Below are 20,511 nucleotides of genomic sequence, written 5' to 3'. Positions count from 1 at the left end.
ATGATGAATAGGCCTGCTCATCATTATTCTGTAGCTACAAGACATACAGGGCCTGCTTCTGAGTCACTCACTCTTAGAAAGCTTTAGAGTCTTTTAATTACACTTGTTTGCAACTGTACATTAATGCTGGTATCTGCCCTCCCCCTGGTGTACAGCCGTGTGTATGTGACTATATGCTAATGCTGGTATCAGCACTTCCCCTGGTGTACAGCCATGTGTCTGTGACTATATGCTAATGCTGGTATCAGCCCTTCCCCTGGTGTACAGCCGTGTGTATGTGAATATATACTAATGCTGGTATCAGCCCTTCCCCTGGTGTACAGCCATGTGTCTGTGACTATATGCTAATGCTGGTATCAGCCCTTCCCCTGGTGTACAGCTGTGTATGTGATTATATGCTAATGCTGGTATCAGCCCTTCCCCTGGTGTATAGCTGTGTGTATGTGACTATATGCTAATGCTAGTATCAGCGCTGTTGTGATTGAGACCGACAGTGTCAGGGGTGTTGTGGATACGTGGTGGACATTACTGGGTGGTGACTGGGTGGTGGTTAGCAATGTGCACAAATGGTCTCCTCAGTGGGAGGGTCACGTTGTGTTGGAGAAAGTGGCTGCGTATAGACGTACACTTGCGTTCATAGGACGCTGTAGTCAGACAGCTGGGATGACCGGTAATACTGTGTATACAGATGCTGAGTCTCAGTCCTTGTACACTTATACACAAGAGAAGGAATTTAGTATGACGACCAATAGGCGATGCTGTGTGTAATGAGGCCCTGTGAGTACCGATCACGCTACTCTTTTATTCTATGTGATTAGTACTGACAGCTGGCAGTGACATATTGCCCACTCATTGCTGGTGATAATAGGGGAGACTTTAGTCCAGATAAATGTAATGTATCACAAGTCCATTTACTATGTAACCTGCTACAAGGTGATAAATGGATAGTATGCTCCGGTTATAGTGATTACACTAATGTTATAGTGCCTCCACCCGAGCCTGAGATACAACTTTTACCCTTGAAGTATACTTTGGAACATCTCCAAGTTAAAGTACCAAATACATCTATAGTAGTTAATGATATATAATACCTTGTAAATAATCTGCTTCCTAATCACCTTTTCTGTTACCATGTTGCAGCATGTGGCAGAGGAAAAACACACTCAATGTTATAAGAAATTTTATTTGGCTGGAAGTCTACTCTGGTGCTTCCTAGTTATAGACAACAAATGACATTTACCACATCCAGCTATATTGCAATTTCTCTATCAGTATATGGATATATCGGTAACTCCTAGATAATAACCACTTCTGTGAAAGACTTCTACATAATGCCGGGGATATAATGCACTGGGATAGCGGTTACCACAACTGCTGACCTAGGAGTTCCCCTTTGTACATAACGGGGATATTTTCATTAAAAATGCAAAGTTCCCCTGCAATATGGATAGATAATAATCACGGCAATTATTAGTACATACTGTAGACCCCTTAGTTTAGTGAACGTTATGTAGAATGAGGATTTCACTGAATGGCTGCTATAGGACTCCTGGGGACCCATTTATCATTGTGTATTTGCGGTTTAATCCTATAAAACACTAGTATTCGAGGGTTAATTGCAAATATTAAGTTTCCCCCAGATGTATGACAGAGGGACCGCAGTAGATATCTCGGATGGGATGCAGTTACCATTAGAGATAGGCTCCCACGGGGGAAGGTTAGGGTTAGGCACTTCCCCAGGAGACATAGGTATAGGGTGCCGGGAGGGGGGGTTAAGGTTAGGCACCACTGGGGGGGGATTTAGGGTTAGGAAACCTCCGGGGAGGTTAGGGATAGGCACCACTAAGGGTGGGTTAGGGTCAGGAGTGGAGGTAGCGTAGGGTAGGGTTTACTTACTTACCTTAGCTGTCGGGATTTCATACTGTCGGGCTTCCGGAGGTGGTATTATGACCAGCGGCTAAAGAGCCGTCTACATTTCAATACCATTCCATCTCAGATAGCTTCTGCAATCCCCCCATTCCCACAGGCAGCCGCAGCTTCCATAGGTTTCTATGGGGGATGCGATGCTGTCATATTTACCAATTTCTGGAATGCGATCCATTCCATAGATTGGCCCCATAGCTAATTCCATCTGAATATGGGGATAGCCGCTGCAGTCTATGGACTACACTTCACATAACTTGCTGGGAGAGGGTTTCCCCGACTCCCTGCCCGGCGATGGCGGCCATGCTTGTGCAGTCAGCAGGTTTGTGTAGCCCCGGCAGGAATCTGGACACATCGCAGGGATGCCCCCGTCCATGCATGTTCCGGTATGATTGCATTTTGCAATGTGATCATGGGTGGTAATGTCATACCCAAATCGAATTGCAAATGTGATCATTAATAAATGGGCCTATAGGTATAGTCTCAATAGAGAGTTATGTTTGACTTAAAAGTTGTTTTTTAAAGTGAACAAAGCTATACATGTTCCGTTACACAAATCATGGACTGAATCCATCAGAATAGGAAGGAATAGTCCACAAATCGCTGTCTGACTATCAGTATAGATTCCAGAAAGGAAGGACCTAATATTCCAATGTGTCAGTTGCATGAGGGATCTTCTACTAATTGCAGAAACTGGCAGTATAGTGTCTGACAACTGTATTCCACTGATGTTATAGTACGATGCTCATTTTAATTGTAAATCCCTTTTCCTTGGGGACATTTCTTTCTCTCTAGTATGGAGAATAATGAAGCCGCTGTAATTGTCTCCATGGAAAGCTAGTGGCCTGTCCTGACCTCTCTTACTGCTGGCTAATAAGGGTTCCCTAGTACAGGTGCAGTGTGAGTTACATTGCTGACCTGTTGTACATAGGGACTGTCCCACTTTCAGGGTCCTGTTTGCTGGGTCTCTCTGGCTGGCTGGACTGGTGATCAGCTCTCTTCTCTGGTCAGCAGTCAGGGGTTACCACATGCCTATTACACTGGTCACTGAAAGTACCATCCCGCTCTCATCTACCTCACTCAGGGGGCTGACGTCTACATCTAGACGCCCGGCATTTCACCCTTGCCGGGATATGACAGTCGGGAAGCCGGCTGCAGGTATTTAGGCAGTCGGCTTCCCGATTGCATAACTCTGACTCTACTCCAGTGAGACGGTCATTTCCTTATTATACTCATCAATGCATTTACACACATATATATCTGTTTACATTTATTAACACTTGTAATATGTTATATGATAACTAAATTATTGCTTTAATATACTGAATTTATGCAGCCTACACATGATAAAATTAAATTTAAATGTGTTGGTGCAATCATTTTCTTTTCTTTTTTTTAAGTTGTTGATACAGTATATTTCCTTGATTTTTAATTTTTTAATTTTCTCAAACTAGCAATGACCTGCCCAGCCAATAGCAAGTACAAACTCTGTGCCGATGTCTGTTCTACATTGTGCGCTGGGATCACCGCTCCAGCCAAATGCCCCACCACCTGCTCAGAGGGCTGTGAGTGTGACGATGGCTTCTTGTTTGATGGGAAGAACTGTGTGTATATAAACAATTGTGGCTGCTTCGTAGATGGACAATACTATCAGGTAGGTGTACCTGCTCTTGAGGTAGGTCCGGCATAATAAAGATAAAATGTTTCTCAAACTGTAAGAACTTTCCAGGTCTCACCTAAAGGAAAAGCACAGGATTTACTGTAGTTATTGACAGAATTACAACTCGGTGGGAAGAGGAGTCTTTACCTTGTTGGTACTATACGTAATTCATTCATAACGCTGGTTAGCTACACTTGTTCTGTATCGGTTTGAAGGGCAGAAAACCATATTTCTAAAGCACTGCTGTATACAACAATGGACTGAATAATCTGTATTTCTTTTGCAGTGACCTTATTTTCTCATACAATATTAATGAGCTTTTTATGTAATTACAACTATCTATTTACTGGCTTGTCCTGCTTTAATTTCAACAGCCTAATGTGAAAGTTCTATCCAGCGATTGTAAAGTCGCTTGTACATGTAGTCCGATTGAAGGACTCATCTGTGTGGACAACGTCTGTGCGGCGGATGAGAAGTGTCAGATTACGGATGGTGTCGTTGGATGTGTTACAGGTAAAATAGGCAATTTGCTGATCAATAAAATATATTGTATAATTATTATGCATGAAGTCAAACTTCATTGTTTTGGGCAGAACTGTAGGTAGATCTATAGTAGAGATAAGCGGCTTGTTTTCCTTGCCTGGTTAAGAGCTGGGTGCTTGGAGCCAGAAGCGGAACTGAACACATCCGAACTTACCATTTACAAGTAGAATTTAGGAGTAGATCCAGGTCCTGGCTTCCCGGTTGCCAAATCCAATGAGCTACCATTAAAATGGTAACAGGCCACTGGTTGGCTAAGCATGGCTGCCTCTCAGCCAATCAGGAAGTGCTGGCTGAGAGACTGCTATTCTTAGCCAACCAGTAGCCTGTTACCATGGTAGCGGCCACTGATTGGACCAGACACACACGCCTGCTCAGATCCATGCAGGCTTGTGAGTGTAAAAATAGAATATATATTTTTTTAAATGGTGTGGGGTCCCCCCCCCCAAAGACAACGAGCACCGGGCATTTTAGGGCCTGTCCTGATTGTGAAAATATGGAGGAAAAATGACATAGGGAGTCCCTTGTTTTTTCAACAATCAGCACTGGGCTCTTTCTATTGGAGATGTAATGCCACAGTCATGTGATATGCTAATATTGCTGGTACCCCCAGCCATACTACAGTATTCAGCATCCCTTGCTAGTTTGGCCAGGCTGGGAATTCCTGGGGATGTGGCGAACTCCAAATAAAAAGGGGTCCACCTCTTCAGGGCACGCAAGGTTTTCAAATACAATGGATAAAAGTAAACCCAAACAAAGTAGGATTCAGAAATTTATAGAGAGAAGAGTAGTTATTCCCAAAAAGTGTAATCACAATTGTAACTGTATTATGTCACATTCTACCGAACACTAAATTGATATACAGTACTTATATATCATCCAACATGACTACTCCACCAGGTACACAATGCTCTGATTTTGACTTTGAACTGACTGTATGATTGCAATCACCTGAGTTGAATGAATAAAATGATGAGAAGGAGATTCAACATAGGTGACTGCAATCCTAATGTAAGTGGTAAATCCAGGAGTAGATTGTTCTGTACCTGACAGATTGGGCCATGTTGGAGGAACTGTACAGAGAGTTTAGATGAGCAATAAAGTGACTGAATGTGGCACACACAATCCAAGCTACATGTAGGAGCATTTCATGGTTACAATTTACTTTTAGTCTATAGAACCTTTAACATTTGTCTAAATCCCAGGTTATAGAAGCCTCGTATTATACATGGCAAGTGATAAGAGGGTCCCTTTATTTCAATAATGTGAATACACAATGAAAATATGTGTAAGATGATATTAGACAATTCTATGTTTTCATGTAATTCCTAAAGAAGAAATAAAAGTAGTAACAATACTAGAGATGGGAATTGTGTAGACTGGGACATCTGTGGCTGTGGGTATAACAGGACTGTCTGTGCAATTATCTAATAATGACATCAACCAATATCAACATTTCTCCATTCATTCTCTCTCTGTCCTATATGAAGCCATATAGATTTTCAATTCTTAAATCAGAGGTTGATGTTTCAGCTGACTAACATAATGAATTCAATTAATTCATAAGCTAATAACTTACATTTACTAGCATTATTAATAATTCCACCGGCCAATAGCAGTTACTAACCTGATATCTCTATCACTGTTGATAATTTGACAAGCAACCCCACAATCTCATAGCCTAGTTGCTATCCTTCACACATGACTGTCCTTTGTTCCCCACATCCAGTCTGTTTCCAAGTTATGTTACATACATCTAGAATACAACCATACCTTACACAAGGCACTGCAAAAACTCTAATTCACAACCTCATTATTTCCTACATGGATTATTGCAATATTCTCCTTACTGGTCTTTCTCAAAACAGTCTCTCACCACTACCATCAATTTTGAATGCAGCTGCGAGGTAGATATTCCTCACTAAATGTTCATCGTCTGCCGCTCCACCCCGTCAAATCCTCCATTGTTTACCTGCATTCTTCCAAATTTATTATAACATACTTTAACTTACACATAAGGCTATTAACCAACCTACATCAATATACATCTCTTCACATATCTCATAATATCTCCCAACCCGACCTCTCCGCTCTGCACAAGATCTGTGTCTCTCATCCTCGCATATCACCTGCTCACATTTATCGTTATAGGACTTTTTGGGCTACACCCACTCTGTGGAATGCCCTCCCATGCACAATAAGACTTTCTCTAGTCTCCAAACTTTTAAGCGTTCCCTGAAAACTCACCACTTTAGACAAGCTTATATTCCAAAACCAACCACATAACATTTATAAGCTATCCTACCCAATTACATCCTCTATATACAGTCCAAACATCACTTTACATTCTTTCTTCACTTTCATTTCCTTCTCACCCTAGGCCAACAGTCATGTAACTGGGTCATACAGTCCACCAAGTACCTCTGCACTCTAGCTGGGCAAATATGCAAATGGTAGCATCTGTTCTAGTGTCTCAATGTTTTTTCCCTATAAAATGTAAGATTGTGAGCCGGGCCACCTTACCTCTGTCTGTTATTACAGTCTTGTTCTATTGCTGTTTGTTCCCAATTATAAATGACAACAGAATATGCTGGTGCTATATAACTGATAATAAATAAAATAAAAATAATATACATTATTTTGTTTCCAGTTCTATCTTGCAGCACCATAAAATGCAAACCTAGAGAGACATGTACTATGTCCAAAGGGAAACCAACATGTGTTCCAGACTCGGAGGCCTATTGTTATGCTGTTGGTGATCCCCATTACCGCACTTTTGATGGTCGCTACTATGACTTCCAAGGCACCTGCAGCTACACCATTGCCAAGACTTGTGGTAGTGACAAGACCCTTCCAACTTTCAATATAGAAGCAAAGAATGAAAATCGAGGCAGTACCCTTGTTTCTTATGTCAGCTACATTACAGTACAAGTATATGAGAACACTTTCTCTGTAGTGAGATATGAGTATGGATTTGTGAGGGTAAGTAGCAATGCTTGTGATGGTGTGGGAGGGATCTAACTGATTACAAACAGCTTGAACAACCTAGTTATTGTACTTGCTAATAATTTCAATATATTTCCCCATCTTTATGTACTTTTCAGCTGAACAACCAACGTCAACGTCTCCCCTTCAGTGTGAGTGATGGAAAGGTCCGACTCTATCAATCTGGTGGCTTTGTTGTTTTTGAAACTGACTTTTCCTTGAAGGTTTATTATGACTGGAACTATATACTAAATATATACATCTCCAGTAGCTTCTTTGGCAGTGTTTGTGGCCTGTGTGGGAACTACAATGGAAACCCTTCAGATGACTTGGCAAAACCAGATGGCACTCAGGCTCCTAATTTGGAGGATTTTGGCAAAAGCTGGAAAGTGGAAGATGGTGACCGGTTCTGCTGGCACAACTGTAATGGAGAATGCAAGTCCTGCCCTCTTGAAACCCAACAAATATACAAAAGTGAACAAAGTTGTGGCCTTCTATCTAAGGTGCTTGATGGTCCATTCCGACAGTGTCATTCTGTCATAGATCCAAAACCTTACCTGGATAACTGTGTCTATGATCTATGCATGAATGCGGGTTCCAAGCAGATTTTGTGCCAGAGTTTAAAAACCTATGCTGACGCCTGCCAGAGAAGCAAGGTTCAGATTGGAGAATGGAGACAAGTCTCTGGATGTCGTAAGTATAAGATGAAAAATCTCACCACAAACTACCAAGTTCTATTGACCTGAACCAAATACTGACCTTTAAAAGCCACAATTTCGTTTAACGTTTCTTGATGGATAAAGTTAGTGTAGCAAATAGATCCAAGCAATCTATCAGCCCAATGTGAGCAAGTCATCTTTCATAAGTCCTAGCAATAGCAAAGTATACCATGAAAAACCTTTAATACTTGAATGATTTGAACATATATGAATTTTGATTATTTACATTCACTGGCTTGGTACCTGTGTTGGATAGATATTTATATTATGCAGTGTTGCTTAGCTTGCTTACATTGCTGCTACAGCTCCTTGCAGAGTATCTGGTAATAGTTGAAGGGGAACTTATGAGTTAAAGTTAGCTGAATGTGACGTTTACCTGTCCCTAGTTTAGTTGTCTACACTGTAACAAAATTATATTTTCAGTGCAGATATGGTCACTTTCTGTGAGTTTTTAGACCGTGTAATGTGCTACATTTTATGTCTTTGTATAGACAATTACAATAAGAGTAAAATTTAGGCATAGTTCTGAAATGGCACTTTATTTAAGTGTACTATCCATATATCCATTCATTAATGATTAGATGGTGCAGTAAACACTCCTTAGTGAGATTAAATTGTAAAGCTGAATTTATGTGACCCTTTATTCAAAGGTAGAAAGTTACTTTTCTCTTTCTGCTCCCTCATTAATATTCTAATTATCTTATGGGTCAGAAACTACGTTATACAGAGTAATTCCTGAAAATTTCAGTTAATTACAAAGAGCATTTTGTTTTTTACACTTGTTTGCATAAGGTATAAATGTACAAGTGATTTTATTAGCTCTTGTCTTACACTAGAAGGCTCAAATCATCCGTAAACTTAACTGATTCATGTGGATTGCTGATAAGTAGAATACATTTTGGATAGGTTTTTTTTTTCTCTTACAGCAATGCAATGCCCTGAGAACAGTCAGTACAATCTATGTGCCCCAGCATGTCCACTTACCTGTAACGATGATGCTAAACCATCCGTGTGCTCTGAGTCATGCGTGGAGACCTGTCAGTGTAAGGATGGATACGTGCTAGATGAAGGAAAATGTATACCCAAGGCCAATTGTGGATGTGTCTATCAAGGGAAGCTGTACGCAGCCAATGAGAAGTTCTGGGGTGATAGTAAGTGTGAGAAGCAGTGCACTTGCAAGCCTGCCACCAGGAATGTTGAATGCAAATCCACCCAGTGTAAGTCATCAGAGAAATGTTCAGTGGTAAATGGCATCCAAGACTGTTATCCCATATCTTACGGCACTTGCTCAGCCTCAGGAGATCCCCACTATGTCACTTTTGATGGTGTGAGATATGACTTCCAGGGTACATGCATCTATCAGTTTGCTGGAATCTGCAAGACATCAGAAAATCTGGTGGACTTCCAGGTCTATACTCAGAATGAGAACAGAGGAAGCAAAGTTGTGTCTTATGTCTCCGCAGTCCAAGTCAAGCTCTATAGCTTTGATATTGTCATCAGAAGACAGTTCAAGAATAAGATTTTGGTGAGTTTCTCAACATTATGCACATGCAACTATGCAATGCAGACAATTTGGCATACATCTATTACACACCATTGTGTTAAATGAGCTACACACATGGCTTACCCATTAGTTTCACTTTGATTGATGTACATTTTTGTTTTTCCCCACACAGCTGAATGGTATATTAACAAACCTCCCCTTCATAGTTGATAATGGGAAGCTGTCTATCTACAAGCAGGGTGATGCTGCTATTGTCCAGACAAACTTTGGTTTACGTGTGTCTTACAACTGGGACAGTTGTGTTGCTGTCACAGTTCCTGGGAGCTATGCTGGAGCAGTGTGTGGTCTTTGTGGTAACTTTGATGGGAACAAGAACAATGATTTCCTAATGAAAAACAACCAGCTAACCACCAAGCCAACAGTCTTTGGCAACAGCTGGAAGGTGCAAAATGTGCCTGGTTGCTATGAAGATGATAAAGCACAGTGCCCCAAATTGGCAGAACTGGAACTTCAACATACTAACAACAAGCAGGGATGTGGAATAATTATAGACAAGAATGGTCCTTTCCGGGAGTGCCACACCAAGATAGACCCACAAGGTCACTTCAAGAGCTGTGTGTATGATGCTTGCTTCTATGAAGGAAGACTAGATGTTATATGCAAAATAATAGCCAGCTATGCAGTCTTATGCCAAGAGGCTGGGGTCACCATATACCCATGGAGAACCAACAAGTTCTGCAGTAAGTCTAACAAGCAATGTTTCATGGACTTTCTTTTGCTTTTTATAAATGTTCAATGACAATGTTATATTAACTGATAAGAAAATTATTATAACATGTCTTTATGATAACTATGGGATGTTAAGCTTCTGGGTTTTCATTTGCAGGTCCAGTGTGTCCAAAGAAGAGTCACTATGAAGTCTGTGCATCTGGCTGTGCCCCAACATGTCTATCACTTTCACCTCCCCTTGGATGTAACCCTACATGTTCCGAGGGATGCAAATGTGATGATGGATTTATCCTTAGTGGGGCAGACTGTGTCCCCATTTCCCAGTGTGGCTGCAGCTTCAACAATAAATATTACAAGTTAGGTGAAATATTTTTCCCCAATGAGTTGTGCAACCAGCAGTGTGTATGCACCGCTAGTGGAGTGGTGGAGTGTAAGGCTTTCTCATGTGGACCCAATGAAGTGTGTAAAGTCATTGATGGAGTCCAGAAATGTCAACCTGTAGGTTCTGCTCAGTGTTCTGCAGCAGGTGATCCTCACTACATGACATTTGATGGACTGGCCTTTGACTTTCAAGGTACCTGCACCTACACACTCGCCAAGACTATCACAAGTAAAGAAAACTTGGTGCCCTTTACCATCAATGTGGAAAATGAAAAATGGGGTAATGGAAAGGTTTCTGTCACTAAACTGGTGTCGTTTGAAGTCTACGGGTACAACCTAATTATTCAGTATAAAGTCCAAGGTCGGATTAAGGTATGAAATCATTAATGTTTTATTCAGTAACAATATCGGCCAGGTCTGAAGTGCAAATGTCCATTTTTTTACAAACTTCTTTAAACAATTATTCTATTCAAATATTAGAAAAATGCTATCTAGAAATCCAATGTGTTCGTTGCTAAGAACTCATATTCCAAAACATATAATGCTCTCATTTATTAATTTATCTCATAATATGGCTGGCCAGGCAACAGTTGTCTTTTGATAGCTTCTCATCAGATTTTTATTTAGTATTAACAATCCAAACAGTCTAAAAGTAATTCCTTAATCCATTTTTCTGCTCTGGGCTTTCTTGCATCTGTACTGAGCTACTTACTCTCTTTTTTTATATGGCAAATAAAATCCAGTCTATATGGTCATACATAGTTAATTGTCTCCTTCCTCTATCTGGTAGACATTACTTTACCATGTGGTGTGAGGAGCTACAGTAGCACTAAACTGGTTAATGTTTTAGTATACAATATCCTCACTTCCAACCATATTCTGATTAAAATGTAATTGCTTGTAGGTTAGCTAGGAAAGATATTTGCATCCAAATTCCCCCTCCTCCTGCTTAACATCAAGGCCAACAGTCTGTGATCATGCAGATCAGAGTTGCTGTGTAGCTCTGGTGCAGGGCTAGATGGACGGAGTTATTTATATTGCCACCAGGTTGGTTAGCCATTAAAATAGGGGCAGAGGGCCACTTGCAACAAGATACCCTCAGCCATATAGGGAGTCAGGTCAGAGTGCATGCTGGAACCCACAGCTACAAGAGGTACTGAGCTGGTGCCTGGAACCGGTATGGAGGCATGCTTGGAGCCAGAAGTCACTGCTGGGACAGGGCTCAGTGGCAAACGCAGGATTTCTATAGGGGGGTTCCAAATGCTTGCTTTTAGAGCGAGTGTGGCCAGTCCGAATTAGTACTTATCCAGCTTTAATATGCATCATACAATGTGTATTGTGTGTCATAATTCCAGCATATACAGGACCAGTGATCACAGTAAGTCATTAGATGCGGCAGTAGGGCCACGCTGCCAGAGCTGAATGCTTTTATTTTAGATGTGTGCTCCATTACAGACTATTGGAGCAAGTCCGGGAGTCTGGAGGAGCAGCAGAATAACCTAGCACTTCCCTGGCCTTAATTGGGCTCTATAGCAATGCATCCCTGACAGTACATGTTTTCCAGATCTCCTAGTTGGTGCACAGGTTATTTATTTCTGGCTGATACATGTTAAAAGATCCACAGGTGGTGCTAATTAATTCGTTTGTGATACTGAAAAGAACATGTAGAACTAGTAAAATTCTATTATATTACTATTTTTACTGTGGTCATGGTATGTGCTGGGGAGGGAGTTTCCAGGCAGATGGAAACCCCCCCTGTATTTGCCTATGGGGCTGCATCATGCACCCAGTCAGGGATGGTCATATGGCAGAGGCCATATGCAGGAGTTGAGACAAGTTGCGAGCCACTGCAGGACAACTGCAGAGAGCAGTGTCGAAGGTGTTTCATGTACTCTATGCTTGCACAGCTGCCGGCCATTGCAAATAACGTCAGCCAGCAGCAGTAGGTGCATCTGGACCAGGTCACAATTAGGGAGGCCAATCCCTGCTCATTTTTAAATCCCGGGATTCGGGATTGGAAAAATCTCAGTCCTGGGATTCCCAAGATACCTGGGATTCAGTTAATCAATACCGGCTGCCCTCAGCACACGGACTTCAGTGCAGGTGGGTGCAGCCATACAAGGGGGTGGGCTGGTTTTCAGCTGTGCAGTGTGACCTTTATGATGTCACATACAGCCACACAGCTATATGAGGCCTGGGGGCAGCGTCTGAGCCGACGGAACTAGTGATTAGCTGTACCCTCCGGGACTGAAGACAAGCCACACCAATCCCCGGATCCCACCAATCCTGATCCCGATATTAGCTTCCCCAGCCACAATGCCTGACTGCATGAGCTGTGTATTAACTCAGTATAATACTGCCTTTAAAATGATCTCCTTTTTAAAAAAAAATTGTCTTTTTTGGTACGCTTGTGAACCATGATTGGTTGTGGAGGTACCCACATGCTCAAGGGAAGGACTAGCTTGGGCTAGGTCTTTGGTTAAATCCATTGCTTCAGTTGTGAGAGAGGAACTTTCTAATTTTGTGCCCAATTAGCATAATAGAGCAACAGATACCCAAATGGTTTACTCTAAGATTAACCAATGTGATACAGACAGAGGAGAGGTATTTTTTTCTGACTTCAGGACCAAAGGCAATTCAGGGCTCTTTCTTTTAATTTAGCCCCAGCTCTTCGCGTTTCTACAAAAGTCATGGCAGGCGTTCTATGCTCTATGAGAATAAGGATTGTTCCCTATGAAGAATATTTGCTTTTCTAATCAGATATAAGAGATGATCTTCAAGTAGATCTGCTACGGGAGGTCTTGTTTACATTCTGGACCAATGTTGGTGGTTCTAAATACTTTGAGTAATCACAATTTCTTATTCAGGTAAAACCTATATGAATCCATTTAAACAATTCTACTACAGCAGCATGGATAACTTATCAGGAAGGGACAAAAAGTTCCCTGGCTATGAAAGAATCTTTACAGATCCTGTCATGGGCAGAAATTCATGTTCCAGCAACATCCATAGTCTTTATCCCAGGAATAGAGAAATGGAAGGTGGATTTTGCGTTGGTAGTGCATTCTTCCAGGGAAATGGTCCCTGCTTCCTGAAGTCTTCAGCAGTCTGATAGAGAGGTGGGGGCAACTGGAGATTAATCTAATGTATTTTTTGTTCAGCAACAACATGGCACCAGACTGGCCAAGGAGAGTTTAATACAAAAACTTACTAAACATGACAATGGGTCCAGGAATCTGACTTTGAATATGACAGGACCTGTTTTAAGGGTTGATTGTGTCAGGACATCCATCAGTTAAATTTAATAGCATGGTTCTTGTAGCCAAAAATTGGAAGGTTATACAGAATCAGTAGTTCACACTATGAGTAAAGATAGACATAAAGTAACTTAACAGTAATGATTTGGATAAATCATAGCACATAGTAGTAAAGTTTCTTATTTCTCTTATTTTCCTTCATCCATTAGGGGACACTGGAGCAGGGCTTAAAGTGGTCCTGGAGAGGTGGTGGAACTCATTTCTCCCACCGCCTACTCCCGACCCCCCGCCATGGTTGTCTGACAAGCCAAAACAAGTGTGAAAACTGTTCTTTACACACACACACCTAAACACACATCTACACACACACACACACACACAGTGAATTGCTGGAGGCCATCAAGGCCCCCAGAAGCTTTGGGGGATATGACACTGTGAAATACATTTTAGATGCTTTTTTAGTGCTCCTGCCATCAGCTGAGACTACAGTATTAGATCACTTAAAAAGAAAACAAAATGTTCTATATCTTCAGTGTTATTTTTCTGCCGTGCCTCAGAGTTTTTTTATGGGATCTCCACAAACTTGTCTATGTCACTTGAATGCCCAATGTTTTTTTGCAACCCCTATGTTTTCCCTTTGCTTGATTCTTTCCTTACCTCTGAAGAAATTGAGCCTCCGTAGGCAGACAGTGAGTTGCTCTCTGTGTTGGGAATTCTTGGTGCAGACCTACCATAAGAGATGATGAATTCAGTTTGACTGGGAGTCCATCTGACGCTAGCTGCACCGAGGTCATCAACTGACAGTAAGTCATTAGGGCAGGCAGTTGAAAGTTGCTAAAGTGGGGAGATGCACCAACTATTAAGGTCATTTTAACCCAGCCCATGTGGTGCTGCTCTCCTGCCAAGACTCCACCTCCTATTGTGGGTAGCTGACAAATTAAACAACCACCATACTTTGCACAACCAGCACTGGGCACAGATTCGGTCATGGTTTTGGAAATAAAGGGGGAAAAATAGAGTAGGGTCCCCCTGTATTTTCCAAAACCAACAATAAACTTTTTCTACTGGGGGGCTAATTCCACAGCCAGGGGAGCCCTTTAACTGGGCCTCCCAGCCGCAGCATTAACCCTGACCGCTAGTCAGCTCAGGCCAGGATCCTTGGGGAGCTGGGAACTCCCCCCAAAAAAGGGGTCCCCATCTCCAGGGAACCCCATGCAGGCCCAGGCTGATATCCCGAAGCTATCCCCAGCACCCCAGGGTGGTGGGTGCCAGGTTGATTGTGTAATGTGTGGTGCATTTTAAAGACTATTTTATTTTACAGGTGAACTATACATAGGTCCCAGAAAGCCTCCGCCGTATGCTGGTACTTGGAAAACCACAATTACCAGCAACCAGGGAATTTTGGGCCCACTGGTACCTATAGTACACCTGTAAAAGAAATATTAAAATGAACAGAAACCGTTTTTTTAAATAAAATTTATTTTATCTGCACCTTCACCTGGGGGGCAGTGGCCTTTAAGCTCTTTTTTTTATAGCCGCCGTAACCCCAGGACTTCGACGTCTTTGCCTGGCAGGCGCCAACCTGCCAGGGCTTTGCTGACTTCGTCTGGTGGGAGCCAACCTGCTAGGGCTTCGGCATCTTGATTTGGCAGGCGCCAACCTGACAGGGCTTTGACGTTTTCGCCTGGCAGGCGCCAACCCAACAGGGATTTGGCATCTTCACCTAGTGGGCGGCAGTCTGTGTCAGCTCCTTTTTGTGGCTGCCGCCCTCTTGGACTTCCAGCGTCTTCGCCTGGTGGGCGCCAACCCACCAAATCTTTGACGTTTTTCGCCTGGTGGGTGCCAACATGCCAGAGCTTTGGTGTCTTCGCCTAGTTTGTGGCTTCCTGTGCCAGCTCTTTTGCATTGCAGCCACCCACTAGAATTTCTCAGGTCTTGCCTGGTGGGTGCCAACCTGCCAGGGTTTTGGCATCTTCACCTGGGAGGTGGCTGCCACCTCCCTAGGGCTTCTGGTGCCCTCTTTAGAAGCAATGGGTCCCTCAGCTGCTGCCTCTGATGATGTAGAAAGCTCACAACAGCCATCTTTGAAATTCCAAGTTGGCCGTCACAAGCCAGTCATGGCTTGCGACATAATCGGTGGCAGCACGCAGCAGCTGTGGGACCCAGCGCCTGTGCTGGTGTCAGCAGCGGGCTTGGATACGAGAGGATCTAGTCCCTGCCAACCATTCTGCCGAGTACGGCAGCTGCGCCCAATACAAAAATGGTGCCCAGCGCCATTTTTGAAATTCAAAGATGACGCTTTGGCACCATTTTTGAAATGAGTGCTACTGCCATACTTGGCAGAGTGGCTTGCAGGGACTGGATCCACTCTGATCAAGGTCCGCCACTGACATCTGCACAGGTGCCGGGTCCCGCCCTTACAGACACTGGATCCCACAGCTACTGTGTCCTGCCGCCGCCACTGCCCGTACATCACCACCACCGCTGTAGCTGCACTGATGCTGCCACTTCCTGCTCCACCACCGTCGACCGCTCCACCACCGCCACTGATACCTGGTTGACCGCAGCTGTGTCCCCGCTTACACCCGCTGCCATTGCCAGGTTGGTCCACCACTGATGCCCGCAAACAACAGCCATCTTGGTACACCCAAGTGAAGCCATAGTGAGTACACTTGCTTGAGGCTCCTTCTGAGGATGTGCAACAAGTTGAAAAGTCCTATCTATACAATGACGGATTCTTGAGGTAATAGTTTAAAAACTGTAACTTTCTAATTTACCTGAACCTTAAAAGCAGGTACCCTGGAATGATAGCTACCTAATAAAACAAACCCCAAGTCTAAATTTACCCCCTACCCTGAGTTATGCCTTTCCAAATATCCCCCATCGAGAACAGCAGAAAAGTGGTCCTACTGTAATTGACAGTGTTAGAAAAAAGTGACAGTTGGAGATTTAGAGTACTCCCAAATCCTCATTATTATTTATGTATTTGCCTTGAAATTTGGGATGCAGCACCCAATAACAGTTCTACCAACCCATGCCAGATTTAAGCCCAGTACCTCCTACAGCTTTTGAGGTGTAGCCCCTTAAACGCCATGCCCCCCTCCAGAATTCTCTATGGAGAAATCAATTTTTTTAGATGTAGCATCTGCATGGTCCCAGGTTCGATTCTCACTAGATAAAGTTAGTTATTTTTATGTTTATTGCTTATTTTTTTAACATTCTATCTACAGACAATGATTGAGATTTTTCATAGTAATTCAGTTAGAGTAGAGGTAGAGTAACTGACTCAGACCAAAAGGGTCCAAGGTTCTATCCTCACAAGATCTATTTGTCTTTTTTATTTTTTAGTATTTACATTTTTTTTAAATCATTCTAATTTATGTAATACTAATTGTTGAAATAAGTCTGATGTATTAAATCATTTGGTGGAGAAGGAATATATCTATATAGAAATTGAGTATGTTTTATCAGATATATATTGTTTAACTAAGAGTCTAGAGGAGGTGGATCAGGAGGTGGAATCCTAATAGGTGTAATTAATTAAGCACTTATAAGAAGGAACTTATGTGGATATAAAAATGGTCCATATAGGAGAAGTACATCACTCTTTGTAAAAGCCCCCAAAGAGCGGTGCAAAACGCATCAGGCTGGAACACTGGACCAGATTTTTTACCTTCAGATAATTACAAGGTAGTCATGGCCCCTGTTACTCTTGTTGGAGAATTTACCTCCCTCCACTGCATTCACGTCCAGCTTGAGCGGTTACCACTAGCAACACAAAGTACTGTTGCCTGATATCTCCCACCGGAGAAGTGATTATTGCATTACATCTCTCCTTTGTCTCTCCCTGTATGACTACATGTGATTCCGTTTGGAGACTTTCCCATTTTACAAATATATATGGTATACAGAGATACACTATTGCGCAACATTGAATCTGAATGAGGCTATTGTCATACTGCATGTGTGGATTACATATATTGAGAATCTTTTAGTACTGGTATTTACCAGACAATTTAGGATCCACCTGCTATAGAAAGATAATTCTGTGATTTCTTATAATTTTTATAATATATATGATAATTTGATGATCTTTGTTTTAATATTTTATTGTGTATGTATTTTTCTTTTTCTTTATTATTTTTTGACCGGTCAATTTGATATATTATGTCATTGCCTGTTGTTATTACTTTTTTTTGTATAATTATTATTTATATTTAGCCATATTTTCTTCACTTATTTTATGTAGCGCAGATAATTAAATGATATTTCTGTTTTGCACCTGTTATACAGGTGCTTTGTTTGGTGTACCATCACAAGCACACTTTGCTTTTCTGCTGCTTCAATTTAAATTAATTCATACAGTATATGTGTATATTTATTGATTCTTTTTTATACATATTATTAGCGCTTTGGGTACTACTTTTTGTTTCTTTAACCTAAGAGTTATTTTCCTCCCATATGAGTTAATGAGGACTTCTGGTTTGGCGCTGTGGTGATCTGTGAGTCATAGCGTATGGTCCCTCGGAGTAATCACACGTCTCTGCTAACAACTCTGCTAAGTTTTGTACACAGGACACATCTCCCACTGAGGCAGCTCCAGACTAAAGACCAGGATACAGGGCCTGATTCAGCAGTGCACGCAAGTGATCGCAGATTACCAATGATCAGGAATCTGCGCATGTGCAGGACCCATTCTGCGAGTGTGCATGCAAACCCTGGCAGAGGCATTTAAGGGGGCAGGATCGATGCCATTCCTGGAAGTGGGGGCGTGTATGCCCCATTTTCTGGGAGTGGCTAGCCCAGGATTTGCGTTGATCAACTCAATGTCCTGGGCTTGCCAGCTGGCCAGCTTGAGTAAGCGATGGTGATCCCAGCCTGCAACCTCCGTCACAGTTCTGAGATTGCAAATGCAGCAGGGGGTGTCATACAGGGGGTGTCATACAGGGGGTGTCATACAGGGGGTGTCATACACCTCCTGCTGCATTTGCATTATTGCACATATGCCTGCATAAATCTTTGCTCTTGTGATCTTTGCTGAATCAGGCCCTTAGAATGTAGTGTTTTAGACCTCTTAATGTCGTTGGTACTCTACATAACAAGTGGACCCTGGGTCAGTAAGGATTTTCTGTGTGACCAAGCAGTTTCTGGCTGCTCACAGTTAAGGGGTTCCTCATTCCATTCCGAGGCCGGCACTTGTAACTTTGATCCTTTTAAAAAGGTACTGAGCTTCGGTGCAACACGCTCACTGGGCATGGTGGTTTTCCTGCTGTTCTAGCAGACTTGTCTCTTTACGGTACCCCCTGTCAGGTCCGTTGGCTCCATAATTAGGAGATCTCCTACTTTTCCTTTTGTTAGACTACAGTCTTTCCACCCTGATAGTAGATCAGGTGGCTCAATGCGCTAGAGCTCATGTTCTATAGCTATAGACTGTGACAGTCACAGGTTCAATACATAAGACAGATATGTTTTAAACACACCCGACCTCGGCTGGTCTTGCAAACTAATCAGGGATGGCAGACCGCCTGGGATACTAGATGCCAGAGCACAATGTTTCACCCTATTCAGGAGTCCACATGGCACACAATGCACATAAGGCATGTAGCTTAGTATAGAGCGCAGGATTGCATGTTGTGGTCCCGGGTCCTCCCCTGGCTTTTCCATGTTTTTTGCAAGGTGTGCATTGGTAGGGCTTTACCAGTGTGAATTTCACACTAGGGATGTACCTGTTGATTGGAGTTATCTTGGTAGTGCTATGGTTCCATGTATCTGATGTTAGAGGTGCTACTCCTCTGCTTTGGGGGACAATCATTTTATAGTGTCAACTTTGTTAGTGCTCCAGTGGTGCAATTGGTTGGTGCACAATACAGTACTAATTTGACTGCATCTGTTGAGTAATACCAATGTGGTGATTGAGGGCCTCTCCTAAAGCAATTAAATTTGTTTTGTTTATGTGTCCAGACTCAATCGTCCCAGGTGGTAGAGCAAAAAAGATCTTCTGAGCAGGAAGTGGGCTTGCAGTACTGCTTCTAGGCGACCATGATTGGTTGACATGTTTCCTTTTGTCTACTAGGACGACATAGGAGGGAACGTCAGTCTTTTGTGTTCTTTACTGTATATTAGCTTACCTCACCTGGTTGCCTTGCATTATTTGTATCGCTCTTTGGGTCACTTGTTTCTTATCGAGTAACTTCCCAAGTATGTACTTCTTTTCTATTCCCAATACCTTAGTCGTCCGGAATCAGTATGTTATACCACCATATCTAAGCCCGGCGGATGAAATACAGATGCCAGAAGACCAGCGGATGGAGATCCCAACAGGGTAAGTATTAACCCTATCCCTACCCCTCTCTTCCCAAAACCCTAACCCTTCCTTAGAGGTGCCTAAGCTAACCTCACAGGGGTGCCAAAACCTAACCCTCCCGGTGGGATGCCTAACCCTAACCTCCCTCCGGGGGTGCCTGACCCTAAGTCTCCCCAGGAGTCCCTAAACCTAATCCTTCCCCCCCGTGGCTAACAGCTCCTGACACCCGGCTTATCTATGTTCGGCATGCCGAGCGTCGGGATTTCAGAGTTGGGCTAATGACAGGCATCTGTATTTAAACACTTATCATTAGTCCCATGCCAAACTTTCACTGTCTGCATTTCGACCACCGGCTTCCTGGCTACATCCCAGTTGTCCTATGGTTTGCTGTTTACAAATATTAAACAGCCGTAACCTGGAGTATATTTAATGGATATTTTTTCTGTGTCTGGCTGTAGTCTGTTCCATAGGTAGTCTTGCTTAGGTTTCATAGTACCCTAGCGGCCTTC

General features: G+C 42.6%; 1 protein-coding gene across 1 annotated transcript in view; it reads left to right on the top strand.

Annotated features, from left to right (window-relative positions):
• Positions 1 to 20,511, top strand: part of LOC148453845 (IgGFc-binding protein-like) — a 179,757-nt gene that overhangs the window by 50,319 nt on the left and 108,927 nt on the right. The window contains 7 exon segments of the mRNA XM_088461614.1: positions 3,378 to 3,577; positions 3,958 to 4,096; positions 6,774 to 7,105; positions 7,228 to 7,801; positions 8,754 to 9,352; positions 9,504 to 10,071; positions 10,218 to 10,813. Of these exon segments, the coding sequence (XP_088317740.1) occupies positions 3,378 to 3,577; positions 3,958 to 4,096; positions 6,774 to 7,105; positions 7,228 to 7,801; positions 8,754 to 9,352; positions 9,504 to 10,071; positions 10,218 to 10,813 (3,008 nt within the window).

The sequence above is a fragment of the Taudactylus pleione genome, unplaced genomic scaffold (assembly GCF_031769625.1).
Source record: "Taudactylus pleione unplaced genomic scaffold, aTauple2 ptg001080l, whole genome shotgun sequence".
Lineage (NCBI taxonomy): Eukaryota > Metazoa > Chordata > Amphibia > Anura > Myobatrachidae > Taudactylus > Taudactylus pleione.
This window is presented reverse-complemented; position numbering and strand designations above follow the sequence as displayed.